Here is a 19,552-nt window from a genome sequence, read left to right as displayed (position 1 = left end):
CCTTAATTGTGAAAGACTAAGCTTTTCAGCAATGCTCTCTTTATACCCAATCACGACACTCACCTGTTCCCAATAAACCTGTTCACCTGTGGAATGTTCCAAACAGGTGTTTGAGCATTCATAAATATTTATTTAATTAAAAGTTTATTTGTTTTCACATTCAATATTATGTCTTTGTAGTGTATTTAATTGATTATAAGAAAATAATCAAATCATCGTTTTCTGTTTTCATTTGTTTTACACAGCATCCCAACTTCATTGGAACTGGAGTTGTAGACAAACCAAATAATCAAATCATCGTTTTCTGTTTTCATTTGTTTTACACAGCATCCCAACTTCATTGGAACTGGAGTTGTAGACAAACCAACAAAGTACAACACCTCAGCAGTGTAAAATCTACACAGAGCCATTTTTTCGTAAACAAACAGACTAACGCCAAGTCTGCTAAACTTCATTATCCTAGCCCTGTCCAGATTGTATATTTCAGCTCGAAAACAGCTAGTTTGTGAATAGACTGAGTGAACGAATTCTAAGAATTTATGCTGAAATTTTATTTAATTTATTTAGGTATGGGAGGGGGGTTTAATGCCAGGACTATTTATATATGCCAGTTTTCGGTGATATTGCCAGTATTGTGCCAGTTCACATTTAAAATGAAATAGTTCAAATAGTTCAGTTCATCCTTTTTTATGTTCAGTTATTTAAAAAAAAATAACATGTTAAAAATGCTGAATTTGAGCTGGGCGATTAATCGATTTTATCGATTAATTCGAATTTACAGTTAAGGACGATGTGTTTTTTTTACCATGAGTTTTAATTTTCACCACCGACACTCCCCTGAGCTTAGCCCCGCCCCTCTCTCCCGCACGCAGGTGATTTTAGTAGGGGAAAAAAGTCGTTTTAAATCGAAAATTTGATTTTATTATTTTTATAAAAATCGAAGATTTTTTTTGGGGGCCATATCGCCCAGCTCTATGTTACTTCCCGTCGGCGGCGCGAGCAGTCGCAGCGGCTACTCCGGAAGCAAAACACGGTGCTTTTGTTTGTTTTTCTGTGTAAATAATCCGATCTGAACTCGCAATCATGCAAAAGTTCGCTATGGGAACAACTTACGACCGACAGACCCTGCTAGACCTGCAAAATCAACAAAAATCTGTACTTACAGACGGTCTACGAGCGGAGCTACGCGCGCTAGGCCTGCTAAGATCCGCTGCGTTTCCTGAGCCTGCTAGCCGGAAGAGGTCTCTCCGCAAGCGTTGCGCGAGGAGCCGAAAGCGCGGTAAGAGAGCCGGAGCCCGCGCTAAGCTAATGGCTAACTCCAGCCGGCCAGTGGTTCCATCTCTCCTTCTCTCCAACGTTTGCTCCCTGCCGAACAAGATTGACTATCTCCGGCTCCAGCGGACATCCCAGAGCGAGTTCAGAGACTGCTGTGTGTTCGTTTTCACGGAGACGTGGTTAACGGACTCCATCCCGGACTCCGCGATTGAGGTGAGCGGCATGCTATGCTACCGCGCGGACCGCGACGCCGGCCTCTCGGGCAAAGTACGTGGAGGTGGGGTGTGTGTTTACATCAACACAGCATGGTGTAACAACGCTGCGCTGATCTCCAGCTACTGCTCGCCGCTGGTGGAGTTTGCTGTAGTCAGAGCCAGGCCATTCTACCTGCCCAGAGAGCTTAGCAACGTCTACATAATAGCAGTGTATGTAGCACCCAGTGCTAATGCTAATGCTAACGGTGCTAATGCTAACGCTCTGCAAGAACTGTAACTGTTATCTCCAAACTCCAGAACTCACACCCCGACGGACTGTTTATTGTTGCTGGTGATTTCAATCACAGTAATCTGAAGGCTCTGCTGTCCAGCTTTCACCAACATGTGGATTTTCCAACCCGTGGAGCTAACCTGCTTGATTGTGTGTATACTAACATTCCCGGTTCGTACAGAGCAGAGCCCCGCCCCCACTACGGCTACTATGATCATATCACTGTCATGCTCATCCCAGCATACAGACAGCTCATCAGACGTGCCAAATCAGAGAAGAAGCAAGTTACAACCTGGACTCCAGGAGCAATCTCTGCTCTTCAGGACTGTTTTGAGCACACTGACTGGGACATGTTCAGAGAAGCTGCTACTTCTGATGACTCCATCAACCTGGAGGAGTACACAGACTCAGTGACTGGCTACATCAGCAAGTGCATTGAGGATGTTACTGTCTCCAAAACCATCACATCCCGCCCCAACCAGAAGCCGTGGATGACTGCAGAGGTGCGTGTGCTACTGAGATCCCGAGACAAGGCCTTTAAGTCAGGGGACAGGGCTGGCCTCCGAACAGCTAGAGCCAAGCTCTCCCGGGGGATCAGAGAGGCAAAGCGCACCTACGCAAAGAAAATCCACGCCCACTTCCAGGACACTACTGACACTCGGCGCATGTGGCAGGGCATCCAGACCATTATCAACTACAAGTCACCCTCCCCTGCTAACAGTGATGCCTCCCTTCCAGATGCACTGAACTCCTTCTACGCAAGGTTCGAAGCACAGAACTACACGACAGCAAGGAAGACTACACCTCCTCCAAACGACCAGGTACTGTGCCTGTCCTCAGCTGATGTGCGGAGAACTCTACTCAGAGTCAACCCACGGAAAGCCCCAGGACCAGACAGCATACCTGGCAGAGTGCTCAGAGGATGTGCAGAACAACTCACGGATGTTCTCACGGACATTTTCAACATCTCTCTGAGTACTGCAATCGTGCCGACGGGCTTCAAGACGACCACCATCGTCCCTGTGCCGAAGAAGTCTCAAGTGTCCTGCCTTAATGACTACCGTCCCATTGCACTTACTCCCATCATCATGAAGTGCTTTGAGAAGCTGGTCATGAGGCACATCAAAAACCAGCTCCCGTCCTCACTGGACCCTCTGCAGTTTGCGTATCGTCCAAACAGATCAACAGACGATGCCATCTCTACTGCGCTCCACCTGGCTCTCACCCACCTGGACAACAAAGACTGCTATGTTCGAATGCTGTTCATCGACTTCAGTTCAGCATTCAACACCATCATCCCTCAGCATCTGATCGGAAAACTGAGCTTGCTGGGCCTGAACTCCTCCCTCTGCAACTGGGTTTTAGACTTCCTGACTGAGAGACCACAATCAGTCAGGATTGGAAACAACACCTCCAGCACCACCATACTGAGCACCGGCGCCCCCCAGGGCTGTGTGCTCAGCCCACTGCTGTTCACTCTGCTGACTCATGACTGTTATGCAAAGTACAGCTCAAACCACATCATCAAGTTTGCTGATGACACAACTGTAGTTGGCCTCATCAGCAAGAACGACGAGTCAGCATACAGAGAGGAGGTGCAGTGGCTGACGGACTGGTGCAGAACCAACAACCTATCTCTTAACGTGGATAAAACCAAGGAGATGGTTGTTGACTTCAGGAGAGCTCCAGGTGTCCACCACCCGCTGAACATCAACGGCTCTGCTGTGGAAATTGTTCCTCGGTGTTCACATTGCAGAGAACCTCACCTGGTCCCTCAACACCAGCTCCATAACCAAGAAAGCCCAGCAGCGCCTCTACTTCCTGCGGAGACTGAGGAAAGCACATCTCCCACCCCCCATCCTCACCATGTTCTACAGAGGGACTGTAGAAAGCATCCTGAGCACCTGCATTACCGTCTGGTTTGGGAATTGCAACACCTCAGACCGCAAGACCCTACAGCGGATAGTGCGGACAGCTGAGAAAATCATCGGAGTCTCTCTTCCCTCCATCACCGAGATCTACACCACACGCTGCATCCGCAAAGCCAGCAGCATTGTGGACGACCCCACCCATCCCTCACACGGACTCTTCGCTCTGATGCCGTCCGGCAGAAGATACAGGAGCATCCGAGCCTCCACTACTAGACTCTGCAACAGCTTCATCCACCAGGCAGTCAGACTTCTCAACGCACAGAGACAGAACTGAACCCCCACCCCACCCACCACTCACCCAACACACTCGCACAAAACTAAACTGTACACCCCCCCCTTTACACTCACAAAGAACTAAACTTCACCCACACACACACCCAGTCAGCACACAGAGGCTGACATGACTATTTGCTGCACTCTATAAACTCTACCTCAGTAACTGCTGTGATTATATATGTTACAGTATGTCACACATCTCTGCACCTTATCCCCACTATACACTTTATTATACCGTATCGGTACTGCACTGTCCTGTCTTTAAATTGTCTCGTCTTTTGTATTTATTGTATTTATTGTTATTTAGTGTTATAATTTTATAATTATGTTGCACTGTCGTCACTTCTGCACTTTATGTTGTCTATTGCTTGTTGTTCTATGTTGCACCATGGTTCCGGAGGAACGTAATTTCATCACACTGTGTACCTGTACTCAGATGTAATGACAATAAAAGCCTCTTGACTTGACTTGACTTAAATTACATCTTTTCAACCTTACTGAAAGGCTGAAGATCTCCCAGAAATTACTCCAGGATAGACTTGATATTGATATTGTCTACTTGATATTGAGAATCATAGGCAGCAGTTCCATTTCAAAATGCTGTTAACTTCTTTTGGGTGAATAAAGAATGCATTTGTTGTTGTTGCATTGACACTGTAGTTATCTTCTTGTGCTTATGAATACCTCACATTTATTTCACAAGCCTCTTTCGATGTTACTACCCCCTGTGTTTTTAAATTCGATGCAGACGTGGGTGACACCTGGAAGTTTGTTTTCAATTCAGGCAGAAACAATATGCACAAAATCGTGTGTTTTTTCACTGTTCTGACAGTAACTCCAGCATCAGCTCACAGTAGCAGTATTGCTAGAGCCTTTTCTGACTAAAACCCATTGACTGTAGAAAACTGAAATATACTGAAAAATCAGTTTTCTTTGCTTTCTATATCAAAATAAATAAATCTACTTATCAAAATTAAAGGAATGTTGTGGCCAAGTAGACAGTTACTATTTTTAGCTTTGGAGTATTTTGCATTTAGCTTTATTCATTCCCATCTATTTTCGACTCAATGGCAGGCTCCCTCCAGTGCTTTGCAGTAATTTTCTGACAGAACAGCTTAGATAAGAAGTGAGCAGGCTCTCCATAAACTGGCTGTGGCTTGGCTGTGTTTTCGGCATGGCGTTGTGTCATGCAGCATGCCGTAGAGTTTAGCGTTCATAAAAAAAAAAAAATGAACGGCATTCATGCACAACGCCATCCATGCACTGGATGTTGTAATGGAGGAATGGTGGTAAATTGTGAGTGCAGTTAAAAAATGCTTTATTCAGAGGCTTGAAAAGGGAGTTTGGCAGGTTTTGTTTGGTCTAAAATAAATCAAAAATAACCCAAGTCTGCCGCTTGTTGGCTCCATCCCTGTACTGTATTACAGCATTTGACAGACAGACAGATACTGTATTGATCCCAGAGAGAAATTTGGGGATCCCAGAGTGAAATTCTGGAAAATTGCACTTAACTGTAAACAAGTTATTTTTTTCTCAATATTAATTTCATGGCAGTAATTAAGAATCAGAACAAATATTGGGTAATACTTAGCACATAGGCATTCTGACTGGAAGGAGGCAATAACCAAATGGATTGGGATATTCCTAATGTATCCTGTTCAAGAAAACCACTTCAAGTTTACCTACAGTACAATGATCCTCTACAGAGATGAAATTTCAGAGACAGGTCTAGAGAGTTCAGTTTAGATAATAAATATTTTAATCTGTAATATCTGCAACCTGTGTTCCGAAGCACATGTGGATCTGCAGACTAACCTGTATTTTCGGTTGACCTCATCTGCAGTGAGAGCATGTTCGAACATGAGTACTTTGTGGGAGTCCTGCAGGCGGGGGCCCGTGTACTCCCTGTGCTCCAGCTCCACTGCAGCATCCAGCAGTGACAGGTATCGCCGCACAATCAGAGCGTATGGGCTGTCTGCATGCCAAACACAGGGTAAAAAAATTCAGTGCCAGTGAATAGAAGCATTGCAATAAAGTGGTCAACAGAGATCCCTGTAGTGGATTCTGGTTTCAGATTAATTGTCATACAAAATAAACAAAACATATTACTACTAATTACACTAGGCAACTTTTTTTAATTCGCATGATTTAAAGTCATCTGCAAAAAATGAACTCACTGGTGACGTTGCTGATAAAAGTTGGTGAGAAGACGCGGTGGAGGACCAGGCTTGGAAAGTGTCCCAGCTGGAAGAGGGACATGAGGATGTTGACGGTGGCCAGTGGTGAGCTTAAAGCCTTCAGCTCCAGCACCATTTCCAACTTGGAGAAAAACTGAGCTTCGTTAGGCGGCCGGTAACTCATACGACTGAAGGGGAACACAAGTTTCTGAATAACCTGGACAAAACATCAGCAAAGCAGCAAAGAGGGTGGTAGTTAGAAATAAGTGTATTTGTATACAGGCACACCTCAATAAATTAGAATACCATTGAAGGGGTAATTTATTTTAGTAATTCAATTCAAAGTCAAACCTATTGCATACCGGGCACTTTTTACATAAATTACTGCATTAAAGCAGAGTGGCATGTAGTCAATCAGCCTGTGGTCGGTGTTATATAAATATAAATATATATACCAGGGGTCACTAATAGGCGGACCGATAAACTACAGAGAAGGATTTAATTTTGACATTGTTTAAATAAAGCAGTGACTTGCGCCTGAAAGAGCAAGCAGTTTATCTGCCACCAGCAAGAATGTGCAGAGTTGTAGTTCAGTGCTGTGTATGAACCAGACCCTGTTCTTTTTGTTTTTATCGCCCGGTGATCGCTGCTAAAATCATCCAGTTCAGGACCAGCTGGTGCTCTGTCTCTGTTATCTTACAAAGGGGTATCTTAAAGCACAAAAAAGCCTGACAAAGCTGTAATCAACCTCTCCTTCATTTTTCTCACTCTGCAGTTCAGCCTGTGGCATGCGTGGTGCTGAAGCCATATGGCTGAAGCCCTGTCTGCGTGGCACTGATTGGCTACCGCCTAGCGAATCTTGTTTCTCATTTGCATAAAGTTGAAAATATCCCAAATTTTTGCCACCGCTACCGCTCCCAGAATTCTCTGCGTGGTGCGAAAAATGCATCCCGTCGCTGCAGTGTGTGTTTTGCAGCGCAGTAAATGCACAAACCAATCACGTGCGTTGTAAGATCACCAAACGCTGAACAGTTAACATTGGCCCTGTCCGGACCTTGGACTGACAAAATTTTTCCAACTGGACCATACTGAATTCTAATTAAATACCTGTGATATATACAGTCCTCTCCAAAAGCATTGAAAAAATTTGGTTAATCCATTTATTTTGTACTACAGACTAAAAATTTGTGCACACTGTGCATTTATAACTAGAGAAGTAACCCTCACGAAAACCAGTCAGCTGTCTATGGCTAAAAAAAAAAAATAAATTGTGAATGAGAGAAGATGGAAAATCAAATCAGAGCCATTGCACAAATATTGGCCAAAGTCTGTACAATCGTTTGGAAAGTCGTCACTGGTGTACTAAATAACAGATGTCAAACAGGTAGACCAAAGAAAACCACAGCATTTGATGACAAAAACATTGAGAGTGCTGTAAGGAATGACTTCTTGCATCAACAAGGCATTTGCACCCACAAAACTGCAGCTCACTGGATATTTTTTTCTTTTTTTGATAATTCTCTGTAAACCATGCCATGTTTAAAGTCACTTAAATCACATTTTCCCCCCATTCTGATGCTCAGTTTGAACTGCAGCAGATTGTCTTGGTCATGTGATTGGCTGATTCGACATTTGCCCTAATAAGCAGTTGGACAGCTGAATCTAATAATGTGACCGGTGAGTGTACTTTTTAACAATAATTGAATTTTCAGCAATACTGACTTCTGCGTTTTTATGATCAAAAAAAAAAAAAAAAAAAAAAAAACACTTGAAACAAATCTATATAAATCTATATCAAATACAAGTTACTATTTTTGAACTGAATTACTGAAATACCTTTTGAAGATAGTCTAATTGAATGAGATGCACCTACATGTTTCTATATAAGAATTTCTAATAGTTAATCTGTCCTTTGCCTCACTTTGCTATCAAGGTATTCGCCCTTTTTGACCAGGAACTCAGCGATAGTGTCCAGCAGGCAGGTTTCTCTGAGGCGATGCCGTGCAATATACTTGGCAATAAGCGCCATGGTGTAAGGGGTGATGCTGTCAACCTTTTTAGGCAGCTCCTCTAGAAAATCAAGAGAAAAAAAAAGACAGGTAGCATTATTTTTTCCCCAAATTCACACATAAATGCCTCTTAAACATCGCAACTATTCAGCAACTGGGAAAGTAAAATCTCCAGCATCAACAGCAATGCAAACTGGTAGAATTGTTTCCAACAAGGATGCACCAAATATTTGGCACTTAAAACAATTGGCAACTAAAATTATTTGGCTGAAAATGTTTACTGAACAATGAATAGTTTAATTTGAGTCATACTGCAGGGTTTCTTGTAGTGTAATACGTTTAGTGTCTCTTTACAAACTGATTGTCTTCAAGCTGACATATACAAACCGTAGATATATATGTATATATACACTTTGAAACAACAGTTTATAATATTTTTTATTAATAAAAAACAGTGCAGGACCTTGCAACAGCATTTAAGTTCAAAATTAAATTAAACAGCAAACAACTTAACAATTACTCACAAACAGTAATTTTTAAGTAAACAATTACTCACTGATTGATTGTTGACATCTGGCCAATAGCACAGGTTAGGTTTGGTTTCTATGATATCACTCATGTCTGAACCAGAGTTAGAAAGCCACGCCTAAAGTGGTTAAAAGCTTCAATTCTAAAAGCCAGTAGCCAGCAATGGCAGGTTTCAAGCTTTTAGCTAAGATTTTTAACTGTTTTTTAAACTACATTACTCAATGAGAATAGCTGGGTAGGTCTTGCTGTTTGCTATGTAATGTTTGTAGATTGCTTTGAACCAAATTATACAATCTAGAATAAGGGGATTAAAACGTAATGTTAAAAGGCAGGCTCAGCCAAGTTAAAGCTGAAGTGCCAACAGAGAGAAATATCAAAATTACTTACCATCCATATAAGGTGATATGAGGTAAATTTAAAACATGCATCTAAACATCCATATGTACGCTCTTACCATTTTAGGAATGAAAACAAACACAAGGACATCATTACCCAGAGTAATTACCCACTCCTGTGCTAGTAGATTAGATATTAAACTAGCATCTTCTCCAACAGCCTCACAGCACCCGAGACATCCGTTTCACCAGAACTTCATTAAAAAAGTTTTTCCATCACAAAATAGTAAGAGCAGGCTTATGGACGTTTTGCTGGATGCTTTACATTTAACTTTACAAACAAAGCAGCTCAAGAAACCCCAGTTCTTTGAAAGGCAGTGGATATATATTTGCTAGAAATTTAGCTATATGATTTCCCCACACACGCAAATTGAGGACTAAAAGCAGAATTTAGATATAAACACGGAATATGCACAGAACTGTACAGAATTACAAAAACAAAAAATGGTCGATACTGTAACCTGGTGATGGGGTTAACATTGATAACTGAATAACATACAGACATCATACACAACATATCAAACAGCACAACCATATATAAACAACACAGTAACATCACTTTGATCTTAAGCATCAGAGATTAATTAATCTTGAAAAAAATAGCATCCAAACAAACACCCTCATATCTTACTGCTGAGGGCCGGAGTGGCCCCTTTTTCAGCCCGGGAGTTTCATGCTCAAATCTGGCCCACTTTTTCCATGGAGGAGGAATTTGAATAAATGAAACTGCAGCTCTTACAATGCCTTTTTATTGCATATAAGTACAAGTATTTGTTGGTTAAGTTAACACCCTTCACTTAAACATGTTTCACTCAAATATAAATCAGATAAAGATTTAAATGGTAAAAAAATAAGAAATTATGAATTAATATTACTTAGAAGCCCTTACAAAATTAATTGAAAACACTTAAAAATATTTAATTGAACATGTAATGGTCAGAATATTGTTAAAACTGTTTAGGCGTTTTTCAGATTTTAAATTTTATTTTAGTTTTTTCAGATCCATAAAATGAAATATTTATATGGATAAAGTGAAGTCCCTTTCACTGGTTATTATGGATATTATAGAAATTTAAACTGGGAATGGTATTTACCTTCTCCAAAGGACTGAAAACTTAATAAGAATAAAAACTACTTATTTTATAACTTATTTTGCAGTAAAGAAGGTGTTTTTGTATATTCTACTCCTAAAGAAGAGATATTGTGCACTGTTTCTTTAAAAGGCCCCTGTTTCCTCAGCAAACAGCTCTCCTCTCTCTGAGTCTCAGGTAACAAGCATTACTCTTAACAAGGGCGTGTTAAGAGGTTAAATTATGTGTAATCGGCTCTACAAAATAAACTATGCTAAGTCGACATTGCAAATGTAGCGCATTAGCTGACAATTCAAGATTATTTCCATATCTCTGTTTACCGGCTGCAGCTGGAGTCTGTCCTCTGGAAAACAAGTTTGTTAATTTTGCACATTTGGCAGCTTCTTCTTACATCTTCTTTCTTTTTTTTTTTTGCTGGCCTTTTCGGCTCCACCTGGCCTCTTTTTACCCTCCATCACAGCCGACTGACGTTTCGTGCTATTCTGTTGCTGTATTTAATTTAATTGCTCCAGAAAACCAACTCAAACATTTGGGAGAGGAGAATTCCCTCAGATGGTTGAACCTATCTAACCTACTGCAAAGTAGGGGCTGTGCTGTCAGATGAATAGAGAATGCATACGCAGTTAAACAGAAATGAAAGCAAGGATAAGATTAGATTAGATTAGAAGTGACAGATAAGTGTCAAAAAATATTTTCCGTCCAACCGGCCCAAACTCGAGATTGACATGAACTGGCCTATCGGGAATCCTCCTGAATCTCCTGATTAGCCACTCCGGGCCTGCTGTTAGCTAGCATTGAGCCGCTAGCTGGATTCCAGTGTACTGGGGTAAATGACTAAAGACTAAAGTAAACTTAAGTCATAGTCCATTTATCATTTATATCATATATTTAACTCCAAACCCTAGTAGTCTAACCAGCACAGTGCCATCCATCTGTTATCAAACCCCATAACCTACTAATCTAACCAGCACAGCACCATCCATCTGTTATCAAACCCCATAACCAGCTAGTCTAACCAGCACAGTTCCATCCATCTGTTATCAAACCCCATAACCTACTAATCTAACCAGCACAGCACCATCCATCTGTTAGCAAACCCCATAACCAGCTAATCTAACCAGCACAGTTCATTCCATCTGTTATCAAACCCCAGAACCAGCTAATCTAACCAGCACAGTGCCATGCATCTGTTATCAAACCCCATAACCTACTAATCTTACCAGCACAGTTCCATCCATCTGTTATCAAACCCCATAACCAGCTAGTCTAACCAGCACAGTTCCATCCATCTGTTATCAAACCCCATAACCAGCTAATCTTACCAGCACAGTTCATTCCATCTGTTATCAAACCCCAGAACCAGCTAATCTAACCAGCACAGCGCCATCCATCTGTTAGCAAACCCCAGAACCAGTTTATCAGAACCTACTTATCTAACCAGCACAGCGCCATCCATCTGTTATCAAACCCCAGAACCTACTAATCTAACCAGCACAGTTCCATGCATCTGTTATCAAACCACAGAACCTACTAATCTAACCAACACAGTGCCATGCATCTGTTATCAAACCCCAGAACCTACTAATCTAACCAGCACAGTTCCATCCATCTGTTATCAAACCCCAGAACCTACTAATCTAACCAGCACAGTGCCATGCATCTGTTATCAAACCACAGAACCTACTAATCTAACCAGCACAGTTCCATCCATCTGTTATCAAACCCCAGAAACTACTAATCTAACCAGCACAGTTCCATCCATCTGTTATCAAACCCCAAAACCTACTAATCTAACCAGCACAGCGCCATCCATCTGTTATCAAACCCCATAACCTACTTATCTAACCAGCACAGTTCCATCCATCTGTTATCAACCCCCAGAAACTACTAATCTAACCAGCACAGTACCATCCATCTGTTATCAAACCCCATAACCAGCTAATCTAACCAGTACAGTGCCATCCATCTGTTATCAAACCCCATAACCTACTAATCTAACCAGCACATTGCCATGCATCTGTTATCAAACCCCATAACCTACTAATCTAACCAGCAATCTGTTATCAAACCCCATAACCTGCTAATCTAACCAGCACAGTGCCATGCATCTGTTAACAAACCCCAGAACCTACTAATCTAACCACCACAGTTCCATCCATCTGTTATCAAACCCCAGAAACTACTAATCTAACCAGCACAGCGCCATCCATCTGTTATCAAACCTCAGAACCTACTAATCTAACCAGCACATTGCCATGCATCTGTTATCAAACCCCATAACCTACTAATCTAACCAGCAATCTGTTATCAACCCCCATAACCTACTAATCTAACCAGCACAGTGCCATGCATCTGTTAACAAACCCCAGAACCTACTAATCTAACCACCACAGTTCCATCCATCTGTTATCAAACCCCAGAAACTACTAATCTAACCAGCACAGTTCCATCCATCTGTTATCAAACCCCAGAAACTACTAATCTAACCAGCACAGTGCCAACCATCTGTTATCAAACCCCATAACCAGCTAATCTAACCAGTACAGTGCCATCCATCTGTTATCAAACCCCATAACCTACTAATCTAACAGCACAGCGCCATCCATCTGTTATCAAACCACAGAAACTACTAATCTAACCAGCACAGTTCATTCCATCTGTTATCAAACCCCAGAAACTACTAATCTAACCAGCACAGCGCCATCCATCTGTTATCAAACCCCATAACCTACTTATCTAACCAGCACAGTTCCATCCACCTGTTATCAACCCCCAGAAACTACTAATCTAACCAGCACAGTTCCATCCATCTGTTATCAAACCCCATAACCTACTAATCTAACCAGCACAGCGCCATCCATCTGTTATCAAACCCCAGAAACTACTAATCTAACCAGCACAGTTCCATCCATCTGTTATCAAACCCCAGAAACTACTAATCTAACCAGCACAGTTCCATCCATCTGTTATCAAACCCCACAACCTATTAATCTAACCAGCACAGCGCCATCCATCTGTTATCAAACCCCAGAACCTACTAATCTAACCAGCAAAGTGTCATCCATCTGTTATCAAAGAGAAAGAGAGAGAGAGAGAGAGAGAGAGAGAGAGAGAGGGGCGCAACTTTTCTTAGACAAACAATAATTTTAGGGAGGTAGCTCCTTGGAAGAAGAAGAAGGGCCTTATATACACGTATCCTAAAATCACCTAAATAACATCCAGCCTTGGCGAATGTTTCCTTTAATATACTTTGTAATTTTAGTTTAATATATTTAAGATACTTAAAGATTGGTCTTGGAGCATAAACGTTTAGCTCTCCTCGCGAGTAGGTGGTGTAAAAGAAAGGCATGACTAAAAATAATCTTGACACATCAACTAATCAAACAAATATTCCTCAGATTAGTAGACTACTAAAATAATCATTAAACACAGTTTAACATATTTGATGGTGAATGTGGTTAATTTAGATTAATTACTTTCAGAGCATGTAATCAATTGTATATATATTTTTAAATGTGGCCATAAAAAACTGAAAAGAAAAAAAAAAGATTTTACAGGGGACTACATATGCTCTTAATAGCCATGAATAACATTAAATGTGCTCATGGAATGTTGGGCTAACATAGTTACCTACTTTATGATCAGGGACCACAGCAGTAAATACTTCCGACTGCATTCATTTTAAATATAATAGTGTCTCTATATCTGACTAAGAATACTTTAGCTGATATTCACAATAACTTAAAATCCATACTTACCTTTATTGAACTCAATTTATTTTTGTTTAATTTATATACAATCTAGACCAGTAGTAAGCACTGGCAATTACTTACCAGCAAGGCTGCCGATGAACTTCTCCTGCCTGTTCTGGTAGAAGAGATGGGAGCTGAAAATGAGCTCCAGGCTCTTGTTGCTGGCCTCGCTGGCGCATGCTGCCAGCATCTCATCCAGCAGGGCCATCTCATGGTCCCTGACACAACTGACACTGGCTAGTGTGTGCTTCACCAGCCGGAGGATCTTGCGATTGACCACGAGCTGCTCAGCAGTGGCGCCTTCCCCTGCCTGCAGTGCTCGCCACTTGGTGCGATAGTAAGAGAGGAGGAGAAAGAGCGTCTGTGGGTGTCGCTCACGCTCAATGTTCTTCTCCAGGCCTGCCAGACAGGACTCGATGAGTGGGTGCTGGCTGGACAGGTGCAGCTTCATGCTGCTGCTAAACACCATAGAGATGTCTTTCTGGTTGAACTGTGACAGACGGCCCTGTGACTCCTCCTCCAGCACCTGCACTATCTGAGAGTCACTGGGTAAGCCTGAAAGAACAATACAATTAATCTAAAGTAAATAAAGTAAAATCTGTTTATTCTGTACAAATACCTTCCCAATTCCCCATATCATACAGCCTCTACAAATACAGAAAGCATGCAATTATATTGCTAGCCCAGTATGAGACAGCTCTAATCCATTCGGACTTCTACCAAAAATGCTGAGCCAGCTAACATGAAATTGGTGATAAATAAAAGCCACGCTGGTAGCGCCAATTATTACAATCAGTATTGTATCATAAGTACCTGAATGCCTGTCCTGGACAAATATTTTTAGCTATATAATGCTTAATAGGCCCTTTCATTACTGACATTCTGAGATCCAACTTAAGTTAAAGTTAGCAAACATTGGAAACACCTATGGATGCCTTCTGAAAGTATTATCATCAAAGGTCAGGGTTTAGGCCTTTTGGAAAAAAATCTTCACATTTTCAAATATATTTTTTTGCTTTCTTTCAATCACGCTTTTTCCTGGACATTACCTAACATTGAGGTATGATTTGTTTTATGTTAAATCAGTTCAAATAACATTGTCACTTAGGGCTGTTCAATATGACCAAAAATGTCTGATATAAGCCATTTTATACCCCAACAATACATATATTGTACATACATATTCTTCTTTTATTAAGAAACTTTGTGCAAAGTTTTAGTTTAACACACAGTATAAAGTACATATACTTTTCACTTTAATTTCTATTTCAGTGTTTCTTAATCCTGGTCCTGTAACCCCCTGCTCTGCATATTTTCCAGAACTTCTCTCCTATAACTTACCCCTGCTACTCTAAAGGAACTTATGACCTAGGGATTGGCACAAGAATTGGGACAGACAACAACGCTAACACTTAACATTGATTGCAGGTTACAAAAAAACACAGTATTTTGAGTTGGACTGACCTCTAATTGTGGTTTGCTAGAAGTTAAGGAAAACCAACTTAAATGAGTATTTGCAACATTTGGCACTTACCCATGCTTCTAACATGCACATCACATAAACAACACTGTAAGAAAGGTTGCTTTATGTTTCATCTACACTTTAAATACTGTCCCATTTTTTTTTTGGGGGGGGGGGTATAATTGTGGCTACATATTATATTTTATATGTTAATAACAACATTGGATATACTCAATAGACTGGTCACTGCCAATAGCAACCGCAGAAACAGCCATAAAGAAAACTCAGCCATAGATTCACAGGCTTACCGAGAGAAGCCACAGCATAAAGGCAGTTGACAATGCTGAAGTTGTCGAACTTGGAGCAGTCACTGACAATTGCATCACACAGCGTTTGGAAGTCCAGGTGATCCAAAATCTGTCGAGTAGCACCATCACCCAAACTTCCGGCAGGGGGTGAGGGTAGGGGTCCTTCTCCGGACGCCCCACTATTAACAGATCCCCCATTTTCCCCTTCACTGGCACCAACCCCTGCAGTTTGCTGAAGCACCAGGAGCTGGCCAATCTTCTGAAGGGCGACAGGATAGTGATTGTGTGAGATTTTGCCAGGGTTTTGAGTGACCCAGCGAAGAACCTCGTCCACACTGCGTGAGCGATCGATTAGCCGCTTCATGGTGAAAAATGTGTCATAACTCATTTTCTCATGGATGAAATTCCAGGTTTTCTTCTTACTGTGGTGAAGGTGGGCATGGGGCTGGTAGTGAGGAGGAGGCAGGTGAGGGGGCTGAGGATGTGCATGATAATGTTGGTGGGCCTGGTAGTGGGGACGGTGGGCATCAAGACGACCCTGGTAGAGAGGTGGGTAGCTTTGTGGTGGGGGGACATGGGGGTGATGATGAGGAGGGAGAGTATGGTGGTGATTCTCCAGCATTGGTTGCCCTCCCCCCGTCAACCCGACACGTCGTGCTGGCTTGCCCCCTCCACCACCGTACAGACGTGTGGCGTACATACTGGCAAGAGCACCACAGGCCAGGAGGCAGGAAGGCTGGGGAGGCAAGGCAAATCTCCCACAATTTAAGAGGACAAGGCGGGAGTGCAGCCCCAGCATGGTATATGTGCTGATCCAGGAGGGCAGTTCAAATCTATACACCTAAAGACAAAAAAACATCCCTGCATAGTTAGTACACTGCACAAAAGACCAAAGCCTTTTTCTCACATGTACAGAAACCCATAAATGTTCCAGAGATTCCGGATATAAGGAGATGTATGTGTCGACACAAATTAACAAATCAATTGTACCAGACATTACTCAAACTTTATCCTGCCAGTCCCCTAGTGCAAAGCCATGTCTGAGTGAGCTGGGTTTATTAAAAAAATTAATAATAATAATTACATTTTTTTTTTAAAAAGCAGGTAATTCTCAACGGGTCAATTTTTTTGGAATTTGCTAAAATAAATGAAATGACAGGATAATACAGAAAAATGACTAATTTACTATTTTTTATAAACCAGGACTGCTGTGTTTCTTTCAACAGCAATAGCAATATTCATTGGTGAAAAGTAAAACATTTATTGAAAGCCTGAGAGAGAAAAAGAAATAATAAGTCTGCCTTCAGCCAAATGTAACATTGTTTTGGTTTTTTACAAAAACGCATCACGTTACTAGTTAAGACTTGATATACTAACTTGCATAATTATATTGTACATTTCATTCTTATCTTGCTCTCATCTCTAAAGGTGAACACATATGTGGGTGAACAATTTTAAAACATTTATAATTAGATTTTCCTGGGGCCACTTGGGCTACATCTATTTCACACACACAGCCAATCACTGAGCAAAAAAAAAAAAAAAAAAAAAACCACTAACGTGCACTAGGCACTCGTCCTCCCAACATGTACATTACATTTTACATCCACACCTCACTAGTCATTCAGAAGAAGAAGATGACTGAAATTTACAGTGAGTAATTTCAAGGCAAGGCATCCAAAAATAGCTGGAACAGTAACCCAACACATGCTAAGCTTTTGTCCAACATGAAGAGAGGGGTTTCCTAACATTAAATTTGTGTGTCAAATATTTAACACATATATTGGGCACTGATAAGCATAAATGTTGAATGATGTCTGCTGATTGCGCTTAAATAATTAATCATAGAACTGTGTAACCTTCAGTTGTGTGGTTTGCTGCAGTAGCTGTTAAAAAAAGGTCATACAAATCTAAATAAAGTAAGATCATCCCAGGCTCTTCTTTCACCAACTTTTCATCTACACACAAACACTACACACAAACAATACAGAAGGTACAGCACAAGTTAACAACGAAAATAACAACAATTAATATTTGTAAGAACATTGGGATGTATGAACCATTTCCACACCTTTTACTGATATTTAAATTGCTGTTCTTTGTAATTCCACACTCTTTTCCATTAACAGCGATGAAATGTTCACCAGTCATATCAGATCTGCAGAGCTATAAATCCATTCTGACATAACTCATATTACCAGGACATCATCTCCTTACTTACAATAAAAATAACTGGTCTTAGGTTACCACTGATTTATGTGAAATAGCACCCTCACTTATCTACAACTACATCGATAAAGATATGGTAATGTGGCTGTCTAGAATAAATATGTATATCTGTACATCTGATATTACAACTAATAAAAGTGTTAATAGAGCAGGCTGAAGCTCCGTGTGAAAATGACGGCGTGTTCCCATACATTAATAACAGCAGCTACACACTGCACACTTAACTCACATGTTTGTCTTAAAGAAGCGACTTCAAACACCGAGGGAGTTTAAAATAAGCGGAAAGGAACACTGGAGACATTGGAGAAACGCGGGCAACTCCGTAGCTCCAGTGCGCATTGGAGCACTGCTGGTTTTACCAACAAACTGAGTGACACTGAGCTGCAGATTAACAGCAGCACGTTACAGACATTTAGAGCACGACGGCTCTGATAGCGCTGTCATCTCACACGCAGCGACAGGGGGTTCCGGACAGAAGGCCCACCACCAGGAGCTAAGCACTCGCTTAGGGTCATTAGCTGGTTCGGTTAGCTCGCTGCACGGCGGGCTGACACACCGCCCCTTGGTTCAGACACACTGATCAGGATCTGCCCGAAGCATCGTCAAACACTGGAATCTGGGGTTAAAGCTTATAGACTGGAGGCAGAATGAACAGAGAGCGGATCAGGGCTGCTGCTGCTGTCCGCATACAATCAAATAACATGGCCTCCCCGCAGCTATGCTGCTGCTGCTGCTGCTATCCTCACAGCCGCTCAGGGGCTCGGGTGTATACTGCTGCCCGGGGGACAGATGCGGTCTGACCACAGTGTGTAAGTGAACTGGCCGCTGCTGCCCGAGCCGGACCAGGGCAAGGGTGTGGAGCGGTAACCCGGCCTGCCGTCACTGTCTCCTCGCGCTCGGGGAGGGCTCGTCCGCCGTTCCGGTCTCCGCCATGTTCCCGGAAGTCAACAGTGGAGAAAAGGAAACACGTGGTCTCCCACTGACGTAAAGACGCAGGCTCGCTCCCTCACTGCACACCCAAGTATGTATTGCTGCAGACTGGAGCACCTCCAAAGTCTACATCGTAAGGCAGGGAGACCTCACTCAACACAGCTCCATTTCTCTGCCGAATGCCACAAAAAAGTATTCCGTGATTAAAAAGCTCATGCATGTCAATAAATATATTAGTCAACAATTAATGATTATTTATATTTATTAAATGTCAATATAATAAAATACGTGTAGTGTGTATGTATTTATAATATTATTGGCTATGAATAAACAACTGCATTTATTATTTAGATCTTTACTATTTTATAATTTGAAATATTCACAGCATGGCAAATGTTTAAACGTTTTAAATAAATAAAATGTGGTTGCAATGTGCACAACATGCTTTTAGACTCTTAGAATAAATAAACATTTAATAAACGAAATAGATTAATTAATTAATCTTTGGGGTTATTTACAAGCACAAAACGTTGTGAAAAACACCATACCGCGTAACACCAAGAACCATCCTACTTGGAGGTAGGCTCCGCCTGTTTGGAGGTATGTTCCTCCCAGTGTTGGGAGTAACGGCGTTAAAACTAACGGCGTTACTAACGCCGTTACTTTTTCTCAGTAACGAGTAATCTAACTAATTACTATGGCT

At 41.6% G+C, this 19,552-nt stretch overlaps 1 protein-coding gene and 1 long non-coding RNA gene across 4 annotated transcripts in view; both read right to left on the bottom strand.

Moving 5' to 3' along the window:
• fastk (Fas-activated serine/threonine kinase) overlaps nt 1-18,883 on the bottom strand; it is a 59,884-nt gene extending 41,001 nt beyond the window's left edge. The window contains exons 1-6 of one of the 2 annotated variants that reach the window (XM_007241630.4): nt 18,149-18,883; nt 15,691-16,531; nt 14,002-14,475; nt 8,067-8,215; nt 6,146-6,362; nt 5,784-5,943 (exon numbers count right to left, since the gene is read on the bottom strand). In XM_007241630.4, coding sequence (XP_007241692.2) covers nt 5,784-5,943; nt 6,146-6,362; nt 8,067-8,215; nt 14,002-14,475; nt 15,691-16,489 — 1,799 coding nt within the window. In that variant the 5' untranslated portion in view covers nt 16,490-16,531; nt 18,149-18,883. The other variant, XM_007241632.4, reaches the window with a different exon arrangement.
• LOC125803756 (uncharacterized) lies at nt 10,594-13,991 on the bottom strand. 2 transcript variants are annotated; one of them, XR_007440131.1, is made up of 3 exons: nt 11,951-13,991; nt 11,172-11,797; nt 10,594-11,120 (listed from the first exon to the last, which is right to left on the bottom strand). It is a non-coding gene; the product is annotated as an uncharacterized LOC125803756 (long non-coding RNA). The 2 variants fall into 2 exon arrangements; XR_007440130.1 differs by having other exon boundaries at nt 10,594-11,797.
• Nucleotides 18,884-19,552: the final 669 nt, after the last annotated feature.

This window comes from Astyanax mexicanus, chromosome 8, assembly GCF_023375975.1.
Source record: "Astyanax mexicanus isolate ESR-SI-001 chromosome 8, AstMex3_surface, whole genome shotgun sequence".
NCBI lineage: Eukaryota > Metazoa > Chordata > Actinopteri > Characiformes > Acestrorhamphidae > Astyanax > Astyanax mexicanus.
Note: the sequence above shows the minus strand (reverse complement) of the source record. Positions and strands in the feature narration are given on the sequence as shown.